Raw genomic sequence first — 21,860 nt, 5'->3', positions numbered from 1 at the left:
CTCCAGATATTTTGGACTACAACCCCCATCAGCCCCAGCTACAGATGGGAGTCACAGCCCAAAACACCTGGAGGGCAACAGGTTGGCAAAGGGTGTTTTACGCCTTGTGTAATGCGACACCAAGGAAGTTTTAAATACTTTTCCAACTCTAAAGGAAAAGATTCTGTAATCAATTAACTGTCTAGCCTTTAATCAATAACATTTACATAAATATACAAATTGCCTTTTTTGAGGAATGGAAATTAAAGCATTACTTGACTAATTGCACCAATTAATGTGTTAAAGCTTGCAGGTCTAGTCAAAGTGGCTGGATGTGTTGGCAACACTGGGGAGCAAGAATTAAGCAGGGAGGGGACTAGGGAGCCCTCATATGTCGGGCAGCCATAAAAGTTATGACATCATTCATTAGTGGTCCCGAGATATTAAGCTTTCTGAGGACCTTTGCGGAGGGGGAAAGGGAGTGTATAGCATCAACTCTCTTCTTAGGAAGGTGTAGGGTTAGGGAGAAGACTTTCATCCAGCCTTTCAGGTCCTTTGGACTACAACTCCCACCAGCCCCAGAAAACCCATTGCTGGCAAAGGCTGTTTTTCCATATGAAACTGGAGAGATGTTTGCGTGAGGTGACAGAGGTCCTGCTGCGGTGAATGGGTGGTATCAGGAAATTACCGGGCCCAGCACTGAAGAGAACTTCCTTCTTAGGCAAAAGTGAACATGTCCTTTTCAGAATGGGCAGCTGAGCCAAGAAATCCTGTTTCACGGCTGGTTTTTGGGCACGTGATCTTGATGGACCATGTTTGCAGTTCTGTGCCACTTACCTGCAATTACACCCCCCCCCGGCTGCTGTGTTAATTAGCCCAGAGTAGGAGGCAGTGGGGGAGGCCCAGAGAGAGTGCTGCCCTTCAGCAGGGGACACCTGTTGGACGCCAATACCCACGCAGCCATGAAGCTCAGTGAGAGCAGCAAAGAAAGGCCACTGCTCTGCTCCATCCCATTCTCAAGTAGCCGGCCAGTGGAGCATTTTCGTATTGTCAGGGGTCTGTTAATATCAACTCCAGAAAATGGGAGTTTTACACCCTTCAGAAGCAAGCCTGTAGCCGGGGGGGGGGAGAGGGGAATGGTGGTGCTGCCGTCCCCTAGAGCTATGCTCTGCATCCCTCCCCCAGATTTTTTTAGGAAATTGTCTTCTTTTTAATTTCTTACATGACAGACAATAACAGACTCCATTTAAAGAATGATAGCTTTTTTTAAGAACAGGAGCAATTTAAGAATAGGACCCTCTGAAACATTCAGTGGATGAGGCAGGGTGAGCGCACAATAAAGCCTCATCTGGAAGAGCCCCCAAAAGTCTGCTCACTCAAGACTTTCCCTGACTGAGGGTGGATTTTTCATTATCATAATCACCATATAATTACTTAAGTGATCCTGAAAAAAACAGCCTGTAGTAACATAACTCTAAGTAACAGAGTTAAGTAACAGAACCTTGTATTAAGTTAGACTCCAATCCTTGGACTTTCCTTTGCTCTGCTTTTCATTTTCATTTTGAGTTGTGCCATCTACCCAGCCAACAATAAAGGAGCGTGTTTGTTTGCCTGCTGTAGGAAGTAAGAGTTTGTTTATTCTGCAGTTATTATAACGAGTAGATCAGGATTGGGTGCTTATTGCTAAAGAATGAAATATTGTAAAGAGATAAATTAAAGTGATCTGAAAAAATGGCTACCCTTTACTCTTTTAAAACACTCACTGTACTCACAATCACAGTGGCTATTTTTTATTCTTTTTCTTGACGGCAAAGGATGAGGAATAGAGGAACAGAAATATTGCTGTGTATACTATAGTCTGAATCCTAGCAAGAGGTGCTGTGGGTTGGTGGTTCCTGAGTTTGGATAATTAGTCTGTTGGCTGCTTTGGATGGGGTCGTACTCCCTCTGAAAGAGCAGGTGCGTAGCCTGGGGGTGCTCCTGGATCCATCTTTGTTGCTAGAGGCCCAGGTGACCTCTGTGGCTAGGAGTGCCTTTTACCAGCTTCGGCTGGTAAGACAGCTGTGGCCATTTCTGGACCGGGATAGTCTAACCACTGTAGTCTATGCATTGGTAACCTCCAGGCTGGATGACTGTAATGCACTCTATGTGGGGCTGCCTTCGAGGTTGGTCCAGAAGCTGCAACTGTTGCAAAATGTGGTGGTGCAACTGTTCACTGCAGCAGGTCATCACCAACATGTCACCCCACTGCTGAATGAACTGCATTGGCTGCCCATCAGCTACCGGGACAAGTTCAAGGTTCTGGGCTTGGTGCACAAAGCCCTATACAGGTTGGGACCAGGATACCTGAAAGACCGTCTTATCCCTTATATACCCAGCCGATCACTGTGCTCCGCAGGTGAGGGCCTCCTGCAGACACCATCTTATCAGGAGGTCCATTCTGCACAACATAGGAAGCAGAACATTAGTGTAGTGGCGCCTACCCTTTGGAATTCCCTCCCCTTAAATATTAGACACGTGCCATCTCTGTTATCTTTTTGGTGCCTACTGAAGACCTTCTTCTTTCAACAAACCTTTTAAGTAGAGACCGTATCTCAGTCTGTCTCTTTTTAATTGCTTTTAAAGATGTTTTTAAAGTTGTTGTTTTTAAGATGCTTTGTTTTAATATTAAAGTCTGTTTTTATGATGCTTTAGAATGTTTTTAGTGTTTTTGTTGCTGTCCTGGGCTACTTTTGGGAGGAAGGGCAGGATATACACTGTTTTCAAAATAGAAAAATAAAAACTTGTACTCTTCTTGGTATCCTGGCCACAATTACAAACACAGATGGAGATCCCCAGATAAGATATAACTAGTCATTACTCTTTAATTATGCCTTGTATGGCAGCATGTGGGCAACTGCGGCTGGTAAGTTACCACAGTGTGTCTAGGGCAGCCTTTCCCAACCGGTGTGCCTCCAGATGTTGTTGGACCACAACTCCCATCTTTCCTGACCATTGGCAATGCTGGCTGAGGCTGATGGGAGTTGTGGTCCAACAACATCTGGAGGCACACCGGTTGGGAAAGGCTGGTCTAGACCATACTTTCCCAATCAGGCACCCTCCAGCTGTTTTGCACCCTCCAACTATAACTCCCATCAATCCCAGGCAACACAGTTAAAATCCAAAACTGCTGAAGGGCACCAGATTGGGGAAGGCTGATCTGGATAAGAACATAAGAAGAGTCGCGCTGGATCAGGCCACAGGCTCACCTAACACCAGCATCCTGTTCTTAAAGGCCCATCTAGTCCAGCACTCTGTGCTCACAGTGGCCAACCAGATGCCCCAAAGGGAAGTCCCCAAGCAGCACAACAGCACTCTCCCCACTTGGGACTCCCAGCAATTGGTGTTCAGAGACACAAACTGTCCCTGGCAGAGGCTTAGTGCCTCACCTTGCCAAGCTGCAAGGTCAGTTTCCCTCCACTTTTGCAGCAAACCTGGTTAAGCAGGGAAGAATAATGTTTTCGCCACCACTTGGCAGGCAGTTTTTTTTAAAAAACAACAACATACTTTTACTTTTTATTGACGCTAAGTCTCTTTGAGTGCACATATCTGTGTAGAAAAGCAACTAACTAACTAACTAAACAAATAAATAGCCAGCCTATCAAGTGAATCACAAGAACACTCAGCAAAATCTGTATGTGAGTGGCTAGCTATGCCCAGTTAAATGCAGCTAAGGGGCAACCAATAAGAGTTCAGTGATGTTCAGTATCTGCCCTTTATGTAACTACCTGGGAACCTGGCATAACCCCCGGTGACTGTCACTGGCTGACAAAAATACATTCTGTACCTGGGTAGAGACTGATTCCCCATCATGGAACATGCACACACCAAGAGGCCTCTCGTGTAAGCATCATAATTTCCTGCATGGTGCACAAAGGAAAGGGCAGCAGAAGAGAGTTACCTTCCTGCTGAAGAGTGCCTGAGTTTATGTTGACAGGAGAATGATGTGTGCGCATTCAAACTGCACACTGTGTTCACTTCCTCACTTCACATGTGCCTACATTGCCACATTACAAATTTTAAGCACTTTGGAACCACCTTAACTGCCTTGAATCCCAGCCAGGGAACTCTGGAAACTGTAGCTCTATGCCAGCTTTCCCCAACCTTGTGCCCTCCAGATGTTTTGGACTGCAACTCCCATTGGCCCCAGCCAACAGGAGTCGTAGTCCAGGGATGTTCAATGCAGAGGCTTATGAAGAACTCCAGAGGTGGGTCTTCACTATGCACCTACCTTACTATGCACCTGAGTGCATAGGGGATTCAGCCTGTGCACCAATAATCCTGCACCAGCCAAACAAGGGGACTACAGGGAGACCGGTCCCACCAGCTAAGAAAGCCTCATTGCATTCAATAGGGAAGCCTGGCCACCTGATGCTCCTTGCCCACTACAGAAGCTTGCAAGTCACGCTTGCTTGTTGGCTGGAGCAAGTACAAAGCCTGCCCTCAACTGCACAAAGCTGAGGAAAGCACCAATTTGTGTGGTGCGGGAGGGAGGCATGACAGCAGAATCACTTTCAAAATGGTTTGAATTTGCAGAGCCAGGATCCTTTACGATGTTACTTATAGGGTGCCTAGTCTGGCCTGGTGCACAGAGGCAAAATGAAAAATAGCCTTTGAGAGCTGAGCTTAGATTTGGGACACCTAGACACCATGGACTCATTGCACACCTTTGGGAAACCCACTCTCTAACCTATAAAACAGGAACAAGAGAGATGTGCTTTGTAGAGCATTCTGCAAACTAGATGTGCTGCAGAAAGGAGTAACAGAAGCAAAGACAAGAGGCAAAGCAGCTTCTCTTTCTTTAGCAGTGCCAGTTACAACCTGGGTGGTGCCCAAGGATCCAAGTTCAGCTCAACGTTGAGCTGCAAGCCAGAGCTGTAGTCAGCAAGCTCAGCCAGGCATTAACTATACAAAGCTGCCAAGTAATTTCTTGTGGAGGCAATACATGCAACAGCAGGGAAGCAGCAGATGATCCAAGAGCTGTGCAGAACCCCTTGCAATGTTGCAGAGTGTACGTGGATGCACATTTTGGGTTGCACCCAGCTGTGTGCTAGTACTAAGTACATGTTTTGCATGCAGACGCTCCTGGGTTCAATCCCAGTTAAAAAGGATCCCAGGTCCAAAACAGGGAAAGAACATAAGACAAGACTTGCTGCTGGATCCAGGCAAAGGAGGCCCATCTAGTCCAGCATCCTGTTCTCACAGTGGCCAACCAGGTGAACTGACTCACTATAAGGTAGGTGAATATACTCTTTCCTGGGGAAGGAGGGATAGGTCAGTCTGTTTCCCCTCCATATAAATTTTGCATGCATTTAATCTATATTCTTCCCCTAAAATATGCATTTTGTACAATTTCTCCCCATAAAATACACATGTTTTCTGTGTGCTTTTGAACCAAAACAGCAAAATCCAGAGAAGTGTGTAATCCAGCTGATAGCTATGTCCCAATTTACATATGAATCCAGGACCAGCGAATTAGGTTGGCTTCAGAACGTGGACCAGATGAATTTCTCTTCCGTTTCTAATTCCAGGACAAATCTTGCCTTGCCAGACAGAAATCCAAAATCGGAAGAGGAACAGAAAAGTAGACACCAGAATCATTTCAGGAGCAGGAAAGTCAACATGGGCCTGAAACTCTTCCTGTGCCAATATTCCCCAACCTGGTGCCCTCCAGATGTTTTGGACTGCGACTCCCAATAACCCCAGCCAACATGGTCATAGGCATCCCAGATTACACACAAGAAACTAATAAAAGTCTAATAACAACAAGCTCACTTCTATAGCTCTTCCACTCCACTGTCAAAAGTCCCCAACACCCCCTTGCACTGCTGAGTGCAGCCCAGGAAGGGACCACAACCAGCATCATAACACAGAACGTGACCAACCCAAGGCCACCTAGCCAAGGTAGCAGCTGCCGCCCTGAGAAGGTCATATCCTAACTAGGCCATTGCAGCTTGTCAGCCTTGCGCATTAGGAGGTGAGCAACTCAGCAGCCGGAGCTGAAGGGGTTGAAGAGGGTGTGGTTCTGCATTTTGCCTTTTGGGAGCTGAGCGTATGTTGTGATGACAGACTGTGGTGATTTCATCCAGCGACAGCTCACTGGAATCATAATGAGCCATCTTGCATGGCTGAACACTGGGGAACATGGAAAGGAAAGAACTCTAATGGCTGCTTTGTGTGTCCTCCTCAGTAATCCCAATACTCACATGGGAGGCTCCTAGCACCCACGTGTTTCAAGAGTCTTTGACGGTCCCCAATTTGAACTTAATTTTTAAGCAGTTATGCCTTTTTATCAAACTCACAGACTGCATTTGAAGAAAAAGTGTTTCTAAAATGGCTGACAGAAAAACATACGCCTAAATAAAATCAGTACTAAAATACTAAAACCAACTAAAACAATTTCATTTCAGGACACTACTAAAACCTTGTCAACTCCCTGGATTTTTACCCTATGACCGTATTCCTTTGCATTTCCTTGCCGTCATATCCCTGAGATCATTTGCAGTGGTTTGCAGTGGTATTGACCTTAAGAATCACTCTAGGCCTGGGACCTCCTTCAATATGGGTTGCTGAGCCTGTTAAGATCAGCTTTAGAAACCCAGCCTCGGGTTTCATCATTTCAGGAGGCCAGGACTGCCTCAGCAAGGCTTTTTTTGAATGGCTTCCCTCAGGGCTATGTAACAGCTTCCCAGCAGAAGGATGTGAGAAGGGATACATATCTTGAGGAGTTGATGTTCTCTAGCACAGAGTTATGTTCCGGCCACATCCTCTGTCCCAACCAGCAACATGCATCTCTCCGACCAAAGAGGTGTGTTTACTTCCTCAAATATGTAAGAAGAGGTGTAGCCCTGCTTCCACAGTGGCCAGCCAGATGCTTCTGGTTTTATGAAGGGACCTGAGCAATCAAGAACCCCTGGATGTTGAGGAAAAGTGTGTCCGGATGTTCTTGCTTCACTTCTACGAGTCAGGCAGGTGGGGTCTCTCTTTTGAATTTTTGCAGAATGTACATTTATCCACCCACTCACACATTGGCTGTACTGGCTGGGGATGATGGGAGTTGTAGTCCAAAACATCTGGAGGGTGCCAGGTTGAGGAAGGCTAGGTTAGGGTAGGAATGAAGCAGGACATTTTCTGCATTGGCCAGACAGTGACCCACCTTCATCAAGCTTCCATGTTACTCCAAGCACTCCAGCAGCCATGTATAAACACCCAAGAGGGCACAAGTCGCAAATAAATGGGATGTCTCTACATCTCCATTTACTGTCATGCAATGGCACCGCAATTTCAGGGCTGTGTTTCTCTAGCCTTTTCTTGGGCAAAACTCTGGCAAAAGTGTAGAGAACAAATATTTGGAAATGGTGACTATTGGAGGACAGAGAAAGAGGTGGGGGTGGGTAGGTGGAGGTGGTGAACAGCCATTTGTAGGGAAACTGCAGCCAATCACTTTCAGGTTTCTCAAGAAGGTTATGCTGCTCCAAAGAAAGGTATGTTGACCTTGAGAAGGGCAACCACACCTCGGGCAGTCTGCAAACATCATGGTTTGTTTCTCCCTAACAGAGCCTTCTTCAACCTTGGGTCCCAGATGTTTTTGGGCTAAAACTCTCATAATCCCTAAACTGGTTGGGGGCCACAAGTTTGAAGAACTCAGCCCTGATAAACCACACTCAGAAAGCCAGAAACAAACCATGGCTTCATGTTGGCTAGTAACATGTTTATTGGGAGGAAGCAAATCACAATCTCAGGTGTGGGTGTAAACAAGCCAAGGCTTTCAGTCTTGTTGCTTCTGCTCACACCAGGGGATCAGCAAAGCAGGAACAATCGGGCAGTGTGAACCAAAATGCTGCTTAATCCCAATACACCATAAAGCAAGGTATGATCTGAAGGCACCACCTTGCTGAATCTAAGCAGATCTAGGTCTGATCAGTACCTGGATGGGAGACTGCCTGTGAACCACATGTACATCATATTGAGCTTCATAATGGAAGAAAGCTAGGCTATAGATGTTTAAGAAAATAAGTACCTTATCATTATGTGCAAACAAGGTCATTCATTTCCACCATGCATTCAATGCTCATAATAAGCTCTGGTTATATGTGCCTGAAGTTGACCAAAGCACAACATTCAGTAGGGGCTGTAAGACTTGCCTCTTCAGGAGAGCTTTGGGAGCTGATGGGGACTTGTCATAAGATACAGCTGCTAACCTATTTTACTGTTCTGGAAGGCTTTTCCTCTTTGATTTGTGAGCTTCTGATGTGTGCCATTTTTATATATTGTGAGTTGCTTTTCAAGCAAAGGAGTCAGGAGACATAAAATAATAAATTAAGAAACTTAATGCTACTACAATTTTTTTCTAGGGAATGTGTGATTTTTTTAAAGTGTTTTTAAATTTGTATATTTGTACATTTGTTTTTAATGTTTTTAATTGTTGTAAACCACCCAGAGAGCTTCGGCTATGGGGCAGTATACAAATGTAAGTAATAATAATAATAATAATAATTTAACAACAACAACAACAATAATAATTCACAAATATGTCTTATTTTAGACTTTTCCTTAGCAGACCCATAAAGCCCCATGGGACAAACACACAAATGTCACTAGTTCCCAGCTTTTTCCAAATACAATCCCCATCTTGCATCAAGATCCACAACTTTCGGCAGGGTGGATAGCTGGCTTATTTCTGGGCTTGGCTAATTTCCAAAAGACATGAGAAGAAACTGACCCTGGTCTTCCTCAAGGTAACCCTACATGTATTTTGAAAACAGTGATCAGATTCTCCTCTCAAGAGACTTCTCTTCTCCACTCGGAAGCAAGCAAGTCCTAAATGCTGAGTGAAAACAACATGAGATGCCTATCACTCGGAAGCTTCCTGGGGGTGGAGGCATCTGGCTGTCCACTGCTGGAAACATAAAGCTACCCCAGCTGGACTTTTGGTCTGATCTAACAAGGCAGCTCTCACGTCCTTCAGCCTTTCATCATATTCTCCAGAGCTCTGGTAATGGTCACTGCTTTTCTTTGGATTCTTGCCAGCCTCTCCCATCCTGCCTTTGGAGTTCAGCAACCATTCAATCTAATTCTGTGTTCAGAGTTGAATATGGGACACTGATGCCAAGTAGAGGGGGAGAAGGGCCTTTTGGGCCTTACTGATATTGCCCCCAATAAAATGTTTGCTTTCTTTAGAAAGGGGCTACAATGCTGATTCACATTCACCTTGCCCCTTGGGCTTCTGCTTGTCCCTGACTTTACTGTCCAGGGTTGAAAGGCACAAGTGCACATGACCATCCACGTGGACAAGGGGACAAAGGAGCAAGCAGCTCAGGTGCGCAGGCAGGTTGCAGGCCTTGAAAAGGCTGGCATTTGGAGCAGTTCTCTGATGGGCTGGGAGCCAATTGTCAACTGATACGTGGCAGGGGGCTAACAGCACTGGAAGAAAGTGGGCAGCTCATATTGCACGTCCCTGTGTCTCAACACAAGCAGGCCACCACCACAAGAAAGTTAGTGAGGGTCCACAGCCCCAGGCAAGGCCAGAATCCCTCTGGACTAGTGTTAAATTGCCACGCTGGAACCAATAGAAGCTGCGTGGTAGATGCATCTAAATACCAACTGTCCATTCCTTTTTGGCCAAGGGGCATCAAGAGCTCTCCAAAAGGGCAAGTGCCACATCCAACAAAAGGCCCGTCAGAGTGCCAGAACAAAAACAATCTCCAGCTGCTTGCAAAGTCATGGATACAGAAAAAGCAGCATGCAGAGAGTTTGGAAATGCCTTGATCAGGCACACTCCTCCGGATCAGCACCACAGGTATGTATTTTTCGAAAAGGTTTTGTTCCAACTCTGAAGGGCAGCAGCAGCCTAGAGACACACACACCCTTTAGGACAACAGTGCAGAGTATGAAAGAACCCTACTTGCAGGCCTGCTTTTTTCCTCCTTAGACAAGAGTTCTCCATTTGGATTATGACTGTTGTTACTCTTATTCTTATGTATATCCCACCGGTGTACATGATCCTTCCTCACCCCCATTTAACCTCACAATAACCTTGTGAGTGGGTTCTGCTGTGAGGCAGTGACTGACCCAAGGTCACCCAGTGAGCTTCCTTGGCTGAGTAATGATTTGAACCTGGCTCTCCACATTTCTAGTCAAAACCTCTGACCACCACATCACAACAGGTTAAGAACAGGGCCACCATCAAGGTAAGGTCAGTGCTGCCTCAGGTGTCCAAAACATGCCATCCTGAACGTGTCTGCAATGATGCTCCCATGATGGTTTCCTAGAGTGATTTGTTCGTCTCGTCCCATCAAGGGAAATCAAGCTGGTCTGGAATCTTGGCTGTGGCTGCCATGGTGCACGCACACAGCTCAAGCACACAGTGATGTGCCACCAGCCTCGGTGACTTGTAGCTAGAGCCATCTGCACACTGACTGATCTCAGCTTTATCAGAGAAGCAGCATTGGTATGCAGCCCTTCAAAATGCAGGATTTCTAGTTCAGATGTTGCATATGTCATCTTGAGGGAGACCTGTGATGGCCAATGTTTGTGGCAAGCGTGCCACAAGCCAAATATTTGCACACCACTCTATATGCGCGCATGCACACTCATCAAGCTTCAGAGTGGTTTTGTTTCTTGCCTCCTGAGCCAGGAAGCAGAAGCATTGCCCTGGAGACCAAGGCAGGGGAGTGGGCTTGGCCCTGTGCCACAGCCAAGCCCACAGACACCTGCTGCTTGTGATTGGCTGAAACAAGCACGGATCAGGCTCTCTCCAATTCAGCACAGAGGGGTTTGCAAAGACCAACTAGTTTTGCTGCACTACTTCACTCCACATCAAAGTAAATGGGGGAGGGGATAATTCGAATAACAGGAGAGCAACCTCCTTCCTTTCCTCCCTACCAACCTACCCCAAACTGGAGGCAGGCTCAGGGTGGGGCCAGAGCTGCAGCAGCTTCTGCAAAGCACCCTCTAGTGTGGAGGCATCTGGAACTGCTCCAGATTTCTCTCAGGCTCTCTGACCTCGTGACTCAGATGGAGAAGGAACATGCCCACTGAACCAGCAACAGCCTTAGGCAGAAATGGAATTTGCGGCGGGCAGGGGCAGGAGAAGCCTGCACCTCGAACTGCTGGAAGGAACTAGTTGGCTGCAACTATCCAGAAGAACCAAAGGCAATCTGCTGCCTTCAACACACACAACAGGCAGGTTGCCCAAAACTAAGAGTGGCTGTACTCATCTACACAGCTGAAAATGAAAGTCAGAATGATGTCTCATTGCTCTGAACAGGTGCCCTTAAAAAAAATAATCAAAAAGTGGGGGCAAGGAAATAGAAAATCCCTCTGGAATCTGCAGCCCAGGGGGCCTAAGCCCCAGCGTTTTTGCACCAGGCACCAAATCTTGTGCCTCTTTCCTCCTCTTTCTGAACTTTTAGGGGTTTTTTAACTTTGCTTGTGGAGAAGCTGGTTGTGTTGCAAAGCTCAGTGCTGCTCAGACTCCAGCCATCGACCATCCTAATTTGCCCAGGGACACTCTATACCTTTCTGCAAATTTGTGTCCTGAGCCTGTGCCTCAGTCCTTGAGTACCTTGCAACACCCAGGGTGCAGCCCCCAACCACTTTTTCAAGTGAGGCAAGGTAGTGGTTGCATTGGCAAGAGGAAGTAAGCAAAGGGAGGGCAGACAGCTTGTTGGAATGGCATTAGACTTGCCCAGGGATTCACTGCCACCTGGGCAAAAACTGGGGCCTGGTTTCAGGATGGTGGGGCAGAGCCCTGGAACATGTGAACGATTAATAAAGAACTGAAGCCAGGCAGAGATAAAGCCGCTCAAAAGTCTGGGGTACAGCAAGCCTAGGCAACACAAGCTTTCCTTGTGAACAGTTTTCAGTGGGAATGTGGTAGTTAAAGCAGTTCATACAGCTCTACGCTCAAAGCACTGCCACTGCCTTTGACAAAAGGTTAAAGGTTCCATTGGGCTGGGAACCACCAGGGCTGAGTCCTAGCTAGCACGAGATTTCAGTCCCGCAGCGTATCCCCTGAGCATGCTGAAGTATTCATGAAGAAGTGTCTAGCTGACTATGCGCAGAGCGCCTTCCCCTCGCCACCGTGGAGCACAACCAGCCTCTCCCCCACGCCAGGGCTCGGCTCAAGCTGGTGCCCCTCCTAGCTCCGCCACGGCGAATGGGAAGCCGGACCACGGCAAGGTCCGTTAAGCATGTGCAGAGAACTCTTTCCTTCGTCTTTCCCGCCATCCCCTCTCCCATCCGAGGTCCCGAGAGGCGCGGAAGCATCCCCTTCGCCGGCCTTACCTTTGCCCTTGGGCCGCTCGTCGTGCGTCTTGCCCTCCGCAGGGGGCGCGCCAGGCTGGCCCTTCGCCTTTTTCTTCCGCCTGCCCCGCAGCCAGCTGAAGGCCCTGCGCAGGCTGGACGAGCCGGACTTGGGTTTCTTCTTCTTGGGGGGCGAGGCGGCGGGGGAGCCGCTCCCCTTCTCCGCGGGGATCCAGGTGTCCTCGGCGGGCACCGCAGGTGCGCTCTTCCCGGACATCTCCAGGCAGGCAAGCGGGCCGGGCGGCAGACGCGGGAGGCGCGCGATGGCCCCGCTGCCTTTCGCTCTCCCGGGATCACTGGTTGCGGGGGGCTGCTGCTGGTGCCCCCGTGATCCCCATGGGAGGCCCCCGCTTCGCTGCGCCGCCGCCGCCGTGCGCCCTGCCTCTCCAAGGGCGGCCCAGCCGCTGCGCCGAGATCGCCGGCGCCAAAGTTTCCCAAGCGCTGCTGCTCCCGCTCTCGGGCCTCCCCGCTCTGCCGCGCCCCGATTCCTGCGCCCCCTGCTCGGCAAGGCGCAAAGGCAGCCGCCTCCAGGGAAAGTTTCTCCCGGACAGGAGGGTGCGCGGGGCGTCCGGGCGGGGCCTGCCGAGCGCGCCGGGGTGTGGAGTGCCTCCCCCTCCTCCCCCAACACTCCGCCTCCGCGGCGCGCTCGCTGCAGCTCTGCGCCTTTGCCGCCGCTCGCGCCCAGGACCAGACGGGGAGGAAGGACACGGCGAGGAGAGCAGGTAGCGAGAACTGAGAGGCGTGGGGCGGCATCTGGGAGACTGGCTGAGCTTCTGCCTGTGGGAAGGGCAGTCGGCGTCTTCATTCAGCCGGTTTTCCATGCCAAAGTCCGGCGCTCAGCTTCTGCAGGAAGCAAGATAAAAGTGCTGTTGAGCACGTGCAGAGGTAAGTCCTGAGTTCTCGCTACAAGCCTAGCATTTCCCTAAAACTCCCCGCAGTATTGTTAAACTAAAAGACTGGCTTCTGCTTTTTTGCACTGCAACTGGAGTACTGAGGACCTTGAAGGGCATCTCTCCCCCTCATATTGCACACACACCTCTAATGGGGCCCCTTCATTACAAATTATTTATTATTATTTATTTATTTGTTTCATTTTTAGACCGCCCATAGCTAGTAGCTCTCTGGGCGGTGTACAAAACAGATTAAAAATACAATATTATAATAAAATCAATCACATATATCAACAACAATATTAAAATAAAACGTAGACATAAACATTAACATTAAAACATTAAAAAGCCTGGGAATACAGCCAGGTCTTAACCTGGCGCCTAAAAGAAAGCACCGTAGGCGCCAGGCGTATCTCTTCAGGTAAGCTGTTCCACAATTCGGGGGCCACTATAGAAAAGGCCCTAGATCTGGTAACAATCCTCCGGGCATCCTGGTGAGATGGTACCCGGAGGAGGGCCTTAGATACTGAACGAAGTGAACGGGTAGGTTCATAGCGGGAGAGGCGTTCCACAAGGTACTGTGGTCCCACACCATGTAAGGCTTTATAGGTCAAAACCAGCACCTTGAATCTGGCTCGGAAACAAATAGGTAGCCAGTGCAAACGGGCCAGGACAGGTGTTATATGCGCAGACCAATTGGGCCTCGTCAATAGCCTGGCTGCCGCGTTTTGCACCAGCTGAAGTTTCCGAACTGTCTTCAAGGGCAGCCCTACGTAGAGTGCATTACAGTAATCCAGTAAATTCCACGCTTGATGTCTGTGGTTCCTTACAGAATAACAATCCTTGCTATTCCTTGAAGAAAAATCTAGTTTATAGTGTGCCCACAGGCTCCTTGTAGGGTCTGGTGTGAACCCTGCAAGGAAGAATACCACAAAGTAATACTTTAGATCACCAATTACCTTGGTACTTTGCATCCCTAGGAGGAAATTATCCAAAGGTAGTCTGGTATGTTACTGTGCCAGTTAACTGTGTTCTATTTGCTCCATTAAAATGACTGGATCCAGAACGATCCTAGCCAGAGATGCATCAGTGGGCCCATCTTGTACCTGTGTCTTTGTTTTCTTGTGCTTCCAGCATCTGCACAAATTCTTTCTGGGTACAAAAGGAAAACCCAGCTTGGTGACTGGGAAAGGACCGCAGGTAGTTGAGCCAATGTCTGTTCACTAGAACAGGATAACAGGCACCTTCCGCTTAGTTCAAGGCAGAACTGCCTGCTGGGGCCTACAGAAATGGCATAGCCCATGAGTGGCCAACCTGTGGCACAGGCCTGACTGTGGCAGAGTCTCTCCAATGCTGCACTGCTGATGCCTGCCTTTAATCTAGTTGACATCTGTGCTGTGGTGACCACACTATCTCCTTCCTTTGGACAAGACTCATGGAAATGTTGGCCGTGATGGGCCATGGCGGGTCCTCTCAGTTACAGGCAGCTGCACATGCCACTACACATTAATCTTGCTTTGGACCTGTTGAACAGTAGTGACTCCAGCTGAGGTGCCCTGAGGCTGATGATCCTGACTCAAGCAGGGAGGTGGACTTGATTCTAACCAATAGAGATGATTCGTGGATGAAGTGGCAATTACAGGAACTCTGGGGGAAAGTGACCACACCATACTTGAATTCTTGATTTTAACAGAAGCAAAAGCTGAGAGTAGCCATACGCGCACCGTGGACTTCAGGAAAGCTGATTTTAATAAACTCAGAACAATTGTAAGTACAGTAGGGCCCCGCTTATACGGTGGGTTAGGGACCAGGGCCCCGCCGTAAAGCAGAAATCGCTGTAAAGTGGAAATTGCCGTAAAGCGGAACTCATTGACTATATTGGGCTGCATCGCGCGAAAATGTCGCAAAATGCCGTAAAATCGCAAAATCGGCTTTAAAACGGGGAATTTCCCCGAATTGAAAGCCGCCGCATCAGCGGAACACTGCAAAATGGAACACCGGTAAGCGGGGCCCTACTGTACAGTTCCATGGCAAGCCACCCTAATGAGAAAGGGAGTCGAAGATGGGTGGGAGTTTCTAAAAAAGGAAATGCTAAAAGCGCAATGGCAAGCAATTCCAACAAGGAAAAAAGGGGGGAAACAGCAGAAGAAGCCAATGTGGCTTCACAAAAAGCTTAGAGATGACCTAAAAACAAAAAAGGACCCATACAGGAAGTGGAAAGAAGGCCAGGCCATAAAGGAAGAATACAGGCAGGTATCACGGAATTGCCCGGATGGTGTCAGGAAGCTAAAGCTGAGAATGAGCTGAGGTTAGCGAGGGATGCTAAAATCAACAAAAAGCTTTCTTCAGGTACATCCATCGTAAAAGACAGAGAAAAGAAATGGTGGCACATCTACTCAATGAGGAATGCAAAATGATAACAGATGACAAAGAAAAGGCAGAAGTGCTCAATTCCTATTTTTGCTCAGTCTTCTCCCAAAAAAGGGTCTATGACCCTCCCGGGAAACATGAAGTAGAAGGGTCAGGATTGGACCTTGAGATTGATAGACAAATGGTCAAGGAATACCTAATCACTTTGAATGAGTTCAAATTGGCAGGGCCCGATAAACTGCATCCTAGAGTATTAAAGGAACTGGCTGAAGAACTCTGAGAACTGCTGTCCGTTATCTTTGCAAAATCATGGAGGACCGGTGAAGTGCTGGATGACTGGAGGAGAGCTAATGTTGTCCCTATCTTCAAAAAGGGCAAGAAAGAGGAACTGGGGAACTACAGACCAGTCAGCCTAACATCAATCCCTGGAAAAATTCTGGAGCAGATTATAAAGCAGTCAATCTGTAAGCACCTTGAAAACAATGCAGTGATTACTAGGAGCCAACATGGATTTATGAAGAACAAATCCTGCCAAACTAATGTTATCTCATTTTTTGATCGGGTAACCTCCCTTGTAGACTGTGGGAATGCTGTGGACATAATATATTTCAACTTCAACAAAGCTTTTGACAAAGTGCCCCATGATATTCTGATTAGCAAGCTAGCTAAATGTGGACTGGATGGAACAACTATTAGATGGATCCACAGTTGGCTCCAGAATCATACTCAAAGAGTGCTTATCAATGGCTCCTTCTCAAACTGGGCAGAAGTAACGAGTGGGGTATCACAGGGCTCGGTCCTTGGCCCAGTGCTCTTTAATATTTTTATTAACGACTTGGATGAAGAGGTACAAAGTATGCTTATCAAATTTGCAGATGATACAAAATTGTGGGGCATAGCTAATACCGTGGAAGACAGAAAGAAAATTCAAAGGGACCTTGATAGGCTGGAGCATTGGGCTGAAAACAACAGAATGAAATTCAACAGGGATAAATGCAAAGTTCTACACTTAGGAAAAAGAAACCAAATGCACCGTTATAAGATGAGGGATACTTGGCTCAGCAGTATGACATGTGAGAAGAATCTTGGAATTGTCGTTGATCACAAGCTGAATATGAGCCAACAGTGTGATAAGGCTGCAAAAAAGGCAAATGCTATATTAGGCTGCATTAACAGAAGTATAGTTTCCAAATCGCGTGAAGTACAAGTTCCCCTCTATTCAGCACTGGTTAGGCCTCATCTTGAATACTGCATCCAGTTCTGGTCTCCGCACTTCAAGAAGGATGCAGACAAACCGGAACAGGTTCAGAGGAGGGCAACAAGAATGATCAGGGGACTGGAAACAAAGCTCTATGAGGAGAGACTGAAAGAACTGGGCATGTTTAGCCTGGAGAAGAGAAGACTGAGGGGAGATATGATAGCACTCTTCAAGTACATGAAAGGTTGTCACATAGAAGAGGGTCGGGATCTCTTCTCGATCGTCCCAGAGTGCAGGGCACGGAATAATGGGCTCAAGTTGCAGGAAGCCAGATTTTGACTGGACATCAGGAAAAACTTCATAACGGTTAGAGCCATACAACAATGGAACCAATTCCCTAGAGAGGTAGTGGGCTCTCCGACACTGGAGGCCTTCAAGAGGCAGCTGGACAGCCATCTGTCGGGAATGCTTTGATTTGGATTCCTGCATTGAGCAGTGGGTTGGACTCGATGGCCTTGTAGACCCCTTCCAACTCTACTATTCTATGATTCTATGACTAGATGGCCTCCAAGCCCCCCCCCACCTCAACTTTATGATTCTGTTACCATTAACAAAGAATTCCCACGCACAAACTACAGCTCCCTTGATTCTTTGAGGGAACCTATGACCTTTGGAGCAGTCCTTTAGATTTCTAGTGTGAACATGCCCTAGGATTGTTACCACTCTTTCTCCGTCTTTCTCTTTGCCTAGTCATTCCATTGAGACAGTTGGATTCTTTGATTCAAAAGACAGCAATCTACGGAGTTCTGCGCTAGTATCGCATCCTAAATCCACATTTCCAATTCAGGGTTCCAGCTGCAATGCTGTGTGCCGCATAACAGGTTCTGCACAGTGTCTTTTCGTAGGAAGCAGCCTTTTCCCACATCAGTCCGTTGCTCTGTCTAAGTCACTGTTGCCATTCTACACTGACTGGCAGTGGCTTTTCAGGGTCTCAGGCAGGGTTTTTCATAGGAACGCAGGAAGCTGTCTTATACCCAGTCAGTTCCATGGTCCATCCAGCTCAATACCGTCTACACTGACTGGCAGCAGCTCGCCAGGATTTCAGGCAGGGGACATTCCCGGTTCTACCTGGAGATGCTGGCAATTGAACCAGGGGCCTTCTGCATGCAAGGCAGATGCTCTGCCACTGAAATTCATCCCTCCCCTGCTCTCCCACTTAGCATATCTTTCGGGACCTTTCCCTTTATTTCAGAATGCAGCCATGACATAAAGACCTGGTTCGCACAACACAGTAAGCCAAACTATGGTGTAGCAAGAACATGTAGGCTCCCAGACAGGACCACACAGCCACTCTGCTCCTCCCCAGGCCTTTTTGCTGCTGTGCTAAGGTTTGGTTTAACATGCTGTCTGAAACGGGGTTGTGGTTAAGCTGTCTCCTCACTAACCAGGGTTTATTCTAAGCTTTTTTCCTACCGCACAAGCAGGCAGCACACTGCCCACCCCTGAACTATTCAAACAATTTGTCCCATAATACACTATTAGCAGGGCCTTTTGTGACAGTTCTCCCTGGTATGTAGTACCTGCCCCTCTGTTTTCAGGCACACGTGACATTTTTATCAAGGTATGAGTACAGGCACCTCATTTTTAACCAAAAATGCACTGACAGGTGGTATAAGGTTATGAAGATTTGAAAGGAACCAGTATTTATCTTCATTTTCTATTTCTATTTCTTTTTTAGAGACTACCCAGCTCTTTATTAAATCCCATATGCTCAACTGCACAAAAACTTATTTCACACTGTGTAATTATTTTTGATGCTACACAAAATGTGTCTAGCTGCATGTTAGAATAACCCTTTTCACTAATCATGAGCTGTAACCAGCAACAAACCTTAGCTATGAGTCCCGGTTCAGATGACACCCTGAGTAAACCAGACTTTGACTTAGCTCAGCACAGCGCGGCAGCAGAAAGTAACAGGCAGGAGGAATACGGCTGCCATCTTGCTAAGTCATAGTTTGGCTTTCCATGTTTATTATTAATTAATTTATTTTATTATACTTGTATACCGCCCCATAGCCGAAGCTCTCTGGGCAGTTTACAGTAACTAAAAACATTAAAACAAATACAATTTAAAACAGATCTTATAAAAACTATTTAAAACACAATTTAAAAATTTAAACAGTATAAAACACATGCTAAAATGCCTGGAAGAAGAGGAAAGTCTTGACCTGGTGCCGAAAAGATAACAGTGTTGGCGCCAGGCGCACCTCGTCAGGTAGATCATTCCATAATTTGGGGGCCGCCACTGAGAAGGCCCTTTCCCTTGTTGCCCTTGTTGTACAAACCTTCTCAGTCCCACACTAGGGGAGAAGTCTGCCCTCTTGATTTGGGTGTCTTAACATAGCCTATTGACAGGGAGATCAAGTTACCAGGAATCTCATCCAGTGCAAGCAAATCTAACTGTGCAGAGGTGGAATGCAGTATGGTTATGATTTCTACAAGACAGATTCATAGTTGCTCAGTTGTATAAACATCAACAGGCAAATTGCAAGCTGGCTGAGGGAGTTTGCCAAGAGAGGCTAGGAATAAGAGCTGTAGGTGTGACTCGGCTTCTCTAAGCATGCTGTCTGTCTCCTTTTGATGCATCCTAAGGATGCTGCCGTGCATCTTGCCACCCGTCTTGCACAGCAGTTATTTGACATGATGCAACTGGCACCAGGGTTTTGCATCCACATTACTTTTTCTGTTACTGGAACTGTTGCACGTTCCTGCATGCAGCAGCAGGATGTGCAGGGGAAACATAAGGCTATTGCTTGCTCATGCACAGAACAGACAATAAATGAGCTTCCTCCAATATGCTCAATTTAAAAGGAGAGTACCATGTATGTGCAGTTGTATACACATCATTTCCTGCACTTTTGGTTTGACTCTTGAATGCTAAGCCATGAGTACAGGAAGCACTCATGGAATTAGCACATATACTTCCCAGATGAGCACTAAGTGAGGCTCTTTTAAAGCAAAAGCAGTTTATAGATAAATTGCTGCTTGTGCACGTGCATGCATCACTAAAGCTCTTTTGTCCCTTCCTTAATTGAACAGGATGTTTGGGTCCTTCTTTAAAACAAAGCCACATTTGCTTCTCAGACTTGAGACTGCAACCAGTCTAAATTACTGCTGACCCTTTGGTGAGTTCAAGAAATGGTCATAAAGTATCATGCCTTAAAGGAAGCACTAGGAAAAGAGACCCAGACCCTGCCATGGCACCTCTAGGGTGGTCTCATGTCCATCTTCAGAGAGATGCCCTGCTTCCCGTTTGAAGCAGCATCAACTGTCCTTCCTCCGGCCTCAGTTGTACAGAGTGTTGTGGTCGCAAACTGAGCAGAGCACAGGCATCATGGTGCATGGCGGCTCATTGCCAAGTACTCCTCTTGCATCTGTGCAAAGAGTGCTCTTGTTCCACCCAAAGGTTAATGTAGATAACTTCAAACCTTTTAAGCCTGTTTCTCAGACTTTTGGAGATAGCCTGGGGAGGGGTGCCCAGTTTGACTTAATCAAGACAGGCCTAAGCATTCTCTTTCCTTTTTTTCTCCGACTTTGGGCACTATTTCTCTTTGCTTCCTGGCCCAAATCCCACCCATCTCCCACCACCCAGTTCCTCAGATGAGGAAGCCACACAGTGAACTTTGCATACAGCCATATGTGAACATATGAAACTGCCTTGTACCAAATCAGGCCACAAAAGAGTGGATGCGCGTTTGAGTCCTCCAGAACCATTCATCAGGTTGGTTTCTAAGTGAAGGGTGGGGGGAGTTGGGAGGAGCTGGCTTGGTAGTGAAGCCCTAACTGTCTACATTGATCAAGTGTTCATTTTTGTTGGATAGTCTTCGAAGGGAGTGTGGCTATGGGGGTCGTCTTAAGGAGCCCCTGCACTTCAGAACTGTCCACAGCACCACCAGCTAGTTACTTATATATATATATATATATATATATATATATATATGTGTGTGTGTGTGTGTGTGTGTGTGTGTTTAGAGTATTCTTTGCCCTTCCTTTGAAATATTCCTGTGGGTGCTGGTGGATCAGCCCTGCATGTGCAGGAGTTGTTCAGTGTAGGCTTTCAGAGGTAACCAGAAGAAGAGAAGGCCCTGTCCAAAAGCACACACAAAGAACCATAATAAGGAGGCAAAATAGAATTGCATTGGCTGCCTATTTGTTACCAGGCCAAGTTCAAGGTTCTAGTCTTGATGTATAAAGCCCTACAGCTTGGGACCAGGATACCTGAAAGACCGTCTTATCCCTTATATACCCAGTCGATCACTGCGCTCTGCAGGTGAGGGCCTCCTGCAGATATCATCTTATGAGGAGGTCCATTCCACACAACATAGGAAACGGACCTTTAGTGTGGCTGCACCTACCCTGTGGAATTCCCTACCCTTAAATATTAGACAGGCGCCATCTCTGTTACCTTTTCGGTGCCTATTGAAGACCTTCCTCTTTCAACAAGCCTGTTAAATTGAGACCTTATCCCAGCCTGCATCTGTGTTGGAATTGCATTCTAATATGTTTTTAAAGCTTTTTTAAAAAAAACAATGTTTTTAACCTTTTTTAAGATGTCTTGAAAGCTTTAAAAATGTTTTTAAAGATGTTTTGTTTTAATGTGTTTTAAAGTTTGCTTTTATGATGTTTTAAAGTTTTTAGTGCTCTTGTTTGCCACTTTGGGCTCCTGCTGGGAGGAAGGGAGGGATATAAATCAAATAATAAATAAATAAATATAAAAAAATTAAAAGAAAGTCAGCTGCTCTTTGAACTCACTTCTCTGGGACCCAATGGGGGGAGGCAGGATTAGAGGGTCTTCCCACTCCCACAAATACAATGTAGACTGTTGAGAGTCCTCTTGTGGGGAGGGGGGCACTCAACCCACCCAGTTGTCACTTGGGATTCTCTCCTTCCCTGATTGATTTCTTGCTCACTTCCTCCCCCCCCTACAACCCATGGAACATTTTATTTATTTTATAGAAAAATGATCCCATTCAAAATACCCACACTGAAGTACAATTCACAGTAAAATAATGGCTACT

At 47.0% G+C, this 21,860-nt stretch overlaps 1 protein-coding gene across 1 annotated transcript in view; it reads right to left on the bottom strand.

Annotated features, from left to right (window-relative positions):
- Positions 1-13,144, bottom strand: part of NHSL3 (NHS like 3) — a 91,968-nt gene extending 78,824 nt beyond the window's left edge. The window contains exon 1 of the mRNA XM_061597253.1: positions 12,307-13,144. Within this exon, the coding sequence (XP_061453237.1) occupies positions 12,307-13,129 (823 nt within the window). The 5' untranslated portion in view covers positions 13,130-13,144. The remainder of the gene's footprint in view (positions 1-12,306) is intronic.
- Between the last annotated feature and the right edge of the window lie 8,716 nt (positions 13,145-21,860).

This window comes from Rhineura floridana, chromosome 15 (genome assembly GCF_030035675.1).
Source record: "Rhineura floridana isolate rRhiFlo1 chromosome 15, rRhiFlo1.hap2, whole genome shotgun sequence".
NCBI lineage: Eukaryota > Metazoa > Chordata > Lepidosauria > Squamata > Rhineuridae > Rhineura > Rhineura floridana.
This window is presented reverse-complemented; position numbering and strand designations above follow the sequence as displayed.